Source organism: Salmo trutta, unplaced genomic scaffold (genome assembly GCF_901001165.1).
Source record: "Salmo trutta unplaced genomic scaffold, fSalTru1.1, whole genome shotgun sequence".
NCBI lineage: Eukaryota > Metazoa > Chordata > Actinopteri > Salmoniformes > Salmonidae > Salmo > Salmo trutta.
The window spans coordinates 792,297-802,020 of NW_021823466.1; the positions used below are offsets into that span (position 1 = coordinate 792,297).

Sequence of the window (9,724 nt, forward strand, 5' to 3'; positions counted from 1 at the left end):
ATTCACAAAAAGTGATGAAAACTGACGAAAACTATCTCATAGAACAAAACATATTAGATCTCCTAAGCCTGTGTTTACCACATACCTTAGTTTCAGCGTTTATCTAAAAAAAAAAAAACGTATTTCCCATAGATCTTGTCCAACGAACCATGACGGAGTTATTGCCTACAAAATGACGCCATTCTACTTCCTCTATTGAGCATGTCGACGAGACATGGATCTGACGCCTGCGCAGAAGCCAGCGTGAGTCTGAATCGTCGATAGGGAGACTGTCGGAGCGAAGAATCTAGAGTGATGGGACCTGAGTGAAGGAACAGCCGCGAGTGATCCCTCCTCAAGCCGGTTATGACAGGTACATTTCAGCCTTCTATGCGTTCGGTTATTGCTTTAACGGTTTTTTAACGGGTTTATAGTGGAAACGACTGTAATAAGCTATCTGATGTGGGTTACATAATAGTGGTGGAAATATGATTCGTTGTATGGCATTTCAACATCTGGAAGTGACATTTAAAATGAGAAAATGTATTGATCTACTGTGTCAACGTTTAGGGTCGGATTAACTGTCGAGTTTTGTATTTATTTTTGAAAGAACTAGACAGAAGACGTGTTGTCAGACGCAGATCAATAGTGTTTGTAGTTTTGTAAATAGACAGTTGACTTCCCAATCTCAACTTTATTTAGCCTATAGCATGCGCCTGGTGTGGCGTGGAAATCCAAAGCAAATCCGTTTACTTTGACGATAACAGCTTGTAGCCTAATCGATGACATGGTTGGATGCTATTATCTTAGATAAAAGATGTCTCAAGGGGACTGAGAAAGCAAGACGAAGGAAGGACGTGTGTGTCAGAGCAGTATGGCGTCATGCCTTACGTCCTTGGGTAGAGCGGATTCACATTCAGCACCATGGACAGCGATAGCTCTCTCTCTCTCTCTCTCTCTCTCTCTCTCTCTCTCTCTCTCTCTCTCTCTCTCTCTCTCTCTCTCTCTCTCTCTCTCTCTAGCTCTGTAGTCGCAGTCATTGAGTTATAAAAGAAGGTCGCATTTTGCCGGTTTACAATACGTGTTCACCGCCGGCAAATAGCACTTGTTTCCTTCGTGTCTCGGTTTAAATGTTAATTATTTGAGATTTTAGAATGGGGTTAGGTTCCAATCGGTGAGAGAACATGATCAAAACAAGATCAGGTGTATTGAACCACTGGCATCCACGTGACCTTATAATCGGTACGACAGAGGTTATTATATCGGCTACGTTGTCGTATCTGTTGTGTTTGTTTACTTGACAACTGGGTTTGTGTTTACATGGAATATTACCCATCAAAGCATTGGATTGGAACAGATGACGCTGTGGGCTCTTCAGAGACATATTTATTATGTATGACACAAACTATACATATTGCATATCTCATTATTAGCATTTTTCATAATACTAAATGTTGAATATTTAGTCATTATTTTGCCATAAGCACATTCGATTTTATTTGACCTTTATTTTAAAGACCAAGGTCTCTTTCACAGAAAAGCCCTGCATACACATCATATACAAAATACCAAAAAATACAACTACATCATTCCACACTGACTACATTTAGACAACAGAACTGTTATTAATTCAGATAGAGTCTACATCAAATCCAGCAGGTAGCGTAGCAGGTTGCAGATAGCAGGTATCAGGCATCAGGCAGCAGGTAGAAGGCAGCAGGCAGCAGGTAGAAGGTAGCAGGCAGCAGGTAGCAGGCAGCAGGTAGGAGGCAGCAGGTAGCAGGCAGCAGGTAGCAGGCATCAGGCAGCAGGTAGCAGGCAGCAGGTAGTAGGCAGCAGGTAGCATGCATCAGGCAGCAGGTAGCAGGCAGCAGGTTGCAGGTAGCGGGCAGCAGGTTGCAGGCAGCAGGCAGCAGGCAGCAGGTAGCAGGCAGCAGGTAATTGGCAGCAGGTAATAGGCAGCAGGCAACAGGTAGCAGGCAGAAGGTAGCAGGTAATAGGCAGCAGGTAGCAGGTAGAAGGTAGTAGGTAGCAAGCAGCAGGTAATAGGCAGCAGGTAGAAGGTATCAGGCAGCAGGTAATAGGCAGCAGGTAATAGGGAGCAGGTAATAGGAAGCAGGCAGCAGTTAGAAGGTAATAGGCAGCAGGTAGAAGGCAGCAGGCAGAAGGTAGCAGGTAATAGGCAGCAGGTAATAGGCAGCAGGTAGAAGGTAGTAGGTAATAGGCAGCAGGTAATAGGAACAGGTAAAACAGGTAGTAGGTAGCAGGCAGCAGCTAATAGGCAGCAGGTATCAGGCAGCAGGCAGCAGGTAATTGGCAGCAGGTAATAGGCAGCAGGCAACAGGTAGCAGGCAGCAGGCAGAAGGTAGCAGGTAATAGGCAGCAGGTAGAAGGTAGTAGGTAGCAAGCAGCAGGTAATAGGCAGCAGGTAGCAGGTAATAGGAACAGGTAAAACAGGTAGTAGGTAGCAGGCAGCAGGTAATAGGCAACAGGTAATAGGCAGCAGGTAGCAGGCAGCAAGTAGCAGGTATTTGGCAGCAGGTAATAGGCAGCAGGCAGCAGGTAGCAGGCAGCAGGTAGAAGGTAATAGGCAGCAGGTAGCAGGCAGAAGGCAGAGATAGCTGGTAATAGGCAGCAGGTAGCAGGTAGAAGGTAGCAGGTAATAGGCAGCAGGTAGAAGGTAGTAGGTAGCAAGCAGCAGGTAATAGGCAGCAGGTAGCAGGTAATAGGAACAGGTAAAACAGGTAGTAGGTAGCAGGCAGCAGGTAATAGGCAACAGGTAATAGGCAGCAGTTAGCAGGCAGCAAGTAGCAGGTATTTGGCAGCAGGTAATAGGCAGCAGGCAGCAGGTAGCAGGCAGCAGGTAGAAGGTAATAGGCAGCAGGTAGCAGGCAGAAGGCAGAGATAGCTGGTAATAGGCAGCAGGTAGAAGGTAGCAGGCAGCAGGTAATAGGCAGCAGGCAGCAGGTAATAGGCAGCAGGTAGCAGGTAATAGGCAGCAGGTAATAGGCAGCAGGTAGCAGGTAAAACAGGTAGCAGGCAGCAGGTAATAGGCAGCAGGTAATAGGCAGCAAGCAGCAGGTAGAAGGCAGCAGGTAATAGGTAACAGGTAATAGGTAACAGGTAAAACAGGTAGCAGGCAGCAGGTAGAAGGTCGAAGGCAGCAGGTAGCAGGCAGGAGGTAACAGGCAGCAGGTAATTGGCAGCAGGTAACTGAAATAGGCAGCAGGTAGCAGGTAATAGGCAGCAGGTAGCAGGTAATAGGCAGCAGGTAACAGGCAGCAGGTAATTGGCAGCTGGTAGCAGGTAATAGGTAGCAGGTAGCAGGTAATAGGCAGAAGGTAATAGGCAGCAGGTAGCAGGCAGCAGGTAACAGGTAGCAGGTAATTGGCAGCAGGTAACTGTAATAGGCAGCAGGTAGCAGGTAATAGGCAGCAGGTAACAGGCAGCAGGTAATTGGCAGCTGGTAGCAGGTAATAGGTAGCAGGTAGCAGGTAATAGGTAGAATGTAAAATGGGTTGCAGGTAGAAGGTAACAGGTAGCCCTTATGTCCCATGTAACCACAATGTGATAAAAACCTGCCCTTATGTCCCATGTAACCACAATGTGATAAAAACCTGCCCTTATGTCCCATGTAACCACAATGTGATAAAAACCTGCCCTTATGTCCCATGTAACCACAATGTGATAAAAACCTGCCCTTATGTCCCATGTAACCACAATGTGATAAAAACCTGCCCTTATGTCCCATGTAACCACAATGTGATAAAAACCTGCCCTTATGTCCCATGGAACCACAATGTGATAAAAACCTGCCCTTATGTCCCATGGAACCACAATGTGATAAAAACCTGCCCTTATGTCCCATGTAACCACAATGTGATAAAAACCTGCCCTTATGTCCCATGGACCACAATGTGATAAAAACCTGCCCTTATGTCCCATGTAACCACAATGTGATAGAAACCTGCCCTTATGTCCTATGGACCACAATGTGATAGAAACCAGTCCTTATGTCCCATGGAACCACAATGTGATAGAAACCAGTCCTTATGTCCCATGGACCACAATGTGATAGAAACCAGTCCTTATGTCCCATGGACCACAATGTGATAGAAACCAGTCCTTATGTCCCATGGAACCACAATGTGATAGAAACCAGTCCTTATGTCCCATGGAACCACAATGTGATAAAAACCAGTCCTTATGTCCCATGGAACCACAATGTGATAGAAACCAGTCCTTATGTCCCATGGAACCACAATGTGATAGAAACCAGTCCTTATGTCCCATGGAACCACAATGTGATAGAAACCAGCCCTTATGTCCCATTAACCACAATGTGATAGAAACCAGTCCGTGATTGGGAGTCCCATTGGGTGGGCGCACAATTGGACCAGTGTCGTCCGGCTTTGGCTGGGGTACGACATCATTGTAAACAACAATTTGTTCTTAACTGACTTGCCTAGTTAAATAAAGGTTGCAATAAATATATATATATATATAAAAACAATGGTTATACACCCTGGACTGAGCTGATGTGGATTTGTTTATCCTGCATGTTGTTGTTTCTACATCAGCAGCAGCTTGAACATTACTATTCAGGAGGCAGAAACACACCCTAATATCCTGAACAGGTAACAGGTAGAAGGTAGCAGGCAGAAACACACCCTAATATCCTGAACAGGTAGGAGGTAGCAGGCAGAAACACACCCTAATATCCTGAACAGGTAACAGGTAACAGGTAGCAGGCAGAAACACACCCTAATATCCTGAACAGGTAACAGGTAGAAGGTAGCAGGCAGAAACACACCCTAATATCCTGAACAGGTAACAGGTAACAGGTAGCAGGCAGAAACACACCCTAATATCCTGAACAGGTAGGAGGTAGCAGGCAGAAACACACCCTAATATCCTGAACAGGTAACAGGTAGCAGGCAGAAACACACCCTAATATCCTGAACAGGTAGCAGGTAGAAGGCAGAAACACAACCTAATATCCTGAACAGGTAACAGGTAGCAGGCAGAAACACACCCTAATATCCTGAACAGGTAGCAGGTAGCAGGCAGAAACACAACCTAATATCCTGAACAGGTAACAGACAGAAACACAACCTAATATCCTGAACAGGTAGCAGGCAGAAACACAACCTAATATCCTGAACAGGTAACAGGTAGCAGGTAGCAGGTAGCAGGCAGAAACACACCCTAATATCCTGAACAGGTAGCAGGTAGCAGGCAGAAACACAACCTAATATCCTGAACAGGTAGCAGGCAGGAACACAACCTAATATCCTGAACAGGTAACAGGTAACAGGTAGCAGGCAGAAACAGAACCTAATATCCTGAACAGGTAGCAGGCAGAAACACAACCTAATATCCTAAACAGGTAACAGGTAACAGGTAGCAGGTAGCAGGCAGAAACAGAACCTAATATCCTGAACAGGTAGAAGGCAGAAACACAACCTAATATCCTGAACAGGCAGCAGGTAGCAGGCAGAAACAGAACCTAATATCCTGAACAGGTAGCAGGTAGCAACACAACCTAATATCCTGAACAGGTAGCAGGCAGAAACAGAACCTAATATCAAATCAAATCAAATGTATTTATATAGCCCTTCGTACATCAGCTGATATCTCAAAGTGCTGTACAGAAACCCAGCCTAAACCCCCAAACAGCAAACAATGCAGGTGAAAGAAGCACGGTGGCTAGGAAAAACTCCCTAGGAAAAACTCCCTAGAAAGGCCAAAAACCTAGGAAGAAACCTAGAGAGGAACCAGGCTATGAGGGGTGGCCAGTCCTCTTCTGGCTGTGCCGGGTGGATATTATAACAGAACATGGCCAAGATGTTCAAATGTTCATAAATGACCAGCATGGTCAAATAATAATAATCATATCCTGAACAGGTAGCAGGCAGAAACAGAACCTAATATCCTGAACAGGTAGCAGGTAGCAGGCAGAAACAGAACCTAATATGCTGAACAGGTAACAGGTAGCAGGTAACAGGTAGCAACACAACCTAATATCCTGAACAGGTAGCAGGTAGAAGGCAGAAACACAACCTAATATCCTGAACAGGTAGCAGGCAGAAACACAACCTAATATCCTGAACAGGTAGCAGGTAGCAGGCAGCAGGCAGAAACACAACCTAATATCCTGAACAGGTAACAGGTAGCAGGCAGAAACAGAACCTAATATCCTCAACAGGTAGCAGGTAGCAGGCAGAAACACAACCTAATATCCTGAACAGGTAGCAGGCAGAAACAGAACCTAATATCCTGAACAGGTAGCAGGCAGAAACACAACCTAATATCCTGAACAGGTAGCAGGCAGAAACACAACCTAATATCCTGAACAGGTAACAGGTAGCAGGTAGCAGGCAGAAACAGAACCTAATATCCTGAACAGGTAACAGGCAGAAACACAACCTAATATCCTGAACAGGCAGCAGGCAGAAACACAACCTAATATCCTGAACAGGTAACAGGTAGCAGGTAGCAGGCAGAAACACAACCTAATATCCTGAACAGGTAACAGGCAGAAACACAACCTAATACCCTGAACAGGTAACAGGTAGCAGGCAGAAACACAACCTAATATCCTGAACAGGTAGCAGGCAGAAACACAACCTAATATCCTGAACAGGTAACAGGTAGCAGGTAGCAGGCAGAAACACAACCTAATATCCTGAACAGGTAGTAGGCAGAAACACAACCTAATATCCTGAACAGGTAACAGGTAGCAGGTAGCAGGCAGAAACAGAACCTAATATCCTGAACAGGTAGCAGGCAGAAACAGAACCTAATATCCTGAACAGGTAGCAGGTAGCAGGCAGAAACAGAACCTAATATCCTGAACAGGGACAGATGGGTGATTCAAAATGGGAGCAACACTGTGGCTGATCATTCAGCATTCTATCTCTCTCCCATAATAAAACAGTTTATATATGTGTGTGTGTGTGTGTGTGTGTGTGTGTGTGTGTGTGTGTGTGTGTGTGTGTGTGTGTGTGTGTGTGTGTGTGTGTGTGTGTGTGTGTGTGTGTGTGTGTGTGTGTGTGTGTGCAGGCAGTGGCACCTGGTGTGTGTGAGGTTAGTGTGGTGCTCTCTCTCTCTCTCTCTAGACAGAGCTGAGGTGAAAGGGTCAGGATGGCTTCAGCCTGTGCTGAGATCTGTGGGTCAGACTACGCTGAACAGACGCAGCACGACCAGCGATATGGCGTCAGATCATACCTCCACCAGTTCTACGAGGAGTGTACTGCCTCCATCTGGGAACGCGATGAAGATTTTCAGATTCAGAGATCGCCAAGTCGGTGGAGCTCTGTCTTCTGGAAGGTATGATACATGAGAGAAGAGATATTGGGAGGGTATTGGGCCAAGGTTACTGTAAACATCCTGACATGGTCTGGGTAGTGTATTGAGCCAGGTTACTGTAAACATCCTGACATGGTCTGGGTAGTGTATTGGGCCAGGTTACTGTAAACATCCTGACATGGTCTGGGTAGTGTATTGAGCCAGGTTACTGTAAACATCCTGACATGGTCTGGGTAGTGTATTGGGCCAGGTTACTGTAAACATCCTGACATGGTCTGGGTAGTGTATTGGGCCAGGTTACTGTAAACATCCTGACATGGTCTGGGTAGTGTATTGGGCCAGGTTACTGTAAACATCCTGACATGGTCTGGGTAGTGTATTGGGCCAGGTTACTGTAAACATCCTGACATGGTCTGGGTAGTGTATTGAGCCAGGTTACTGTAAACATCCTGACATGGTCTGGGTAGTGTATTGGGCCAGGTTACTGTAAACATCCTGACATGGTCTGGGTAGTGTATTGGGCCAGGTTACTGTAAACATCCTGACATGGTCTGGGTAGTGTATTGAGCCAGGTTACTGTAAACATCCTGACATGGTCTGGGTAGTGTATTGGGCCAGGTTACTGTAAACATCCTGACATGGTCTGGGTAGTGTATTGGGCCAGGTTACTGTAAACATCCTGACATGGTCTGGGTAGTGTATTGAGCCAGGTTACTGTAAACATCCTGACATGGTCTGGGTAGTGTATTGAGCCAGGTTACTGTAAACATCCTGACATGGTCTGGGTAGTGTATTGAGCCAGGTTACTGTAAACATCTGCCTGTTCAGGTCTGTCTAGCGTTAGGTACACTGATCCTGTCTCTCCCTCCCCCAGGTATGTCTAGTGTTAGGAACCCTGATCCTGTCTCCCTCTCCCCCAGGTCTGTCTAGCGTTAGGAACTCTGATCCTGGTGACAGGCCTCATTGTCCTACTGGTGGGCTACACCACCCCGACTAAGATGGAAGCGTTCGGGGAGGACGAGCTCCTCTTCGTGGACAGCCATGCTGTGCTCTTCAACCGAGCGCTGGACGTGTGCAAGCTGACGGGCGCCGTGCTGTTCTGCGTGGGTGGCAGCCTGATGGCCGTAGGTCTCCTCCTCTCCGCCTTCTCTAAGACCTACTCCAAGGAGGAGCTGTACCTGCAGCAGAAGTTTAAGGAGAGGCTGGTTGATATCCAGAATACGGTCCATCCCATCACCAGAGCCCCTACTCCAGGGGAGAGTAAGATCCCTGTCACCCTGTCTAAAGTGCAAAGTGTCCAGCCCAACTCAGAGACATAACAGTTATCAATGTAGTAGTGAGAGGTAGATCATCAGTGGTGTTCATGTGTCCTTGTTCCTAACCCTTCTAAAGGTCAGCTTACGGCATCTTAGTACTACTCCTTAAAAACAAAGCCTGTGTATCCAGCACTTACACTAGTGGCTGCAGGAGGAATCGCACAGCTCCTTTCATGTAACGCTGTGTTATAAAGGCCGCAGGAGGTTTCACACAGCTCCTTTCATGTAACGCTGTGTTATAAAGGCTGCAGGAGGTTTCACACAGCTCCTTTCATGTAACGCTGTGTTATAAAGGCCGCAGGAGGTTTCACACAGCTCCTTTCATGTAACGCTGTGTTATAAAGGCCGCAGGAGGTTTCACACAGCTCCTTTCATGTAACGTTGAGTTATAAAGGCTGCAGGAGGTTTCACACAGCTCCTTTCATGTAATACTATGTTATAAAGGCTGTAGTCATGTAACGCTGTGTTATAAAGGCCGCAGGAGGTTTCGCACAGGTCCTTTCATGTAACGTTGAGTTATAAAGGCTGCAGGAGGTTTCACACAGCTCCTTTCATGTAATACTATGTTATAAAGGCTGTAGTCATGTAACGCTGTGTTATAAAGGCCGCAGGAGGTTTCACACAGCTCCTTTCATGTAACACTGTGTTATAAAGGCCACAGGAGGTTTCGCACAGCTCCTTTCATGTAACGCTGTGTTATAAAGGCTGCAGGAGGTTTCGCACAGCTCCTTTCATGTAACGCTGTGTTATAAAGGCCGCAGGAGGTTTCACACAGCTCCTTTCATGTAATACTGTGTTAGTGTCAACTACTGGCTGGGTTACAATCAGCCTACATGATTAATGTACCTAGACCAAGAAACTAACAGACTCATTGTATAGAGCAGTGGTTCTCACCCTGGGGTTCTTATCCTATCCACAGAGGGTACTTATCCTATCCACAGGGGGTACTTATCCTATCCACAGGGGGTACTTATCCTATCCACAGGGGGTACTTATCCTATCCACAGGGGGTACTTATCCTATCCACAGGGTACTTATCCTATCCACAGGGGGTACTTATCCTATCCACAGGCAGAACTTATCCTATCCATAGGCAGAACTTATCCTATCCACAGGCA

General features: G+C 46.4%; 1 protein-coding gene across 1 annotated transcript; it reads left to right on the forward strand.

Annotated features, from left to right (window-relative positions):
* The first annotated feature begins 215 nt into the window (after positions 1-215).
* LOC115191074 (neurensin-1) lies at positions 216-9,085 on the forward strand. Its single transcript, XM_029749070.1, has 3 exons — positions 216-352; positions 7,045-7,311; positions 8,211-9,085. Exons 2-3 carry the CDS (start codon positions 7,126-7,128, stop codon positions 8,607-8,609), a joined length of 585 nt encoding a protein of 194 aa, XP_029604930.1. The 5' UTR covers positions 216-352; positions 7,045-7,125; the 3' UTR covers positions 8,610-9,085.
* Positions 9,086-9,724: the final 639 nt, after the last annotated feature.

Excerpts from the sequence above, each read along its gene's own strand:
- LOC115191074 (XM_029749070.1), top strand. The coding sequence starts at position 7,126 with ATGGCTTCAGCCTGTGCTGAGATCTGTGGGTCAGACTACGCTGAACAG. Across the intron at positions 7,312-8,210 it reads GGAGCTCTGTCTTCTGGAAG|GTCTGTCTAGCGTTAGGAAC; the intron begins GTATGATACATG and ends CCTCTCCCCCAG.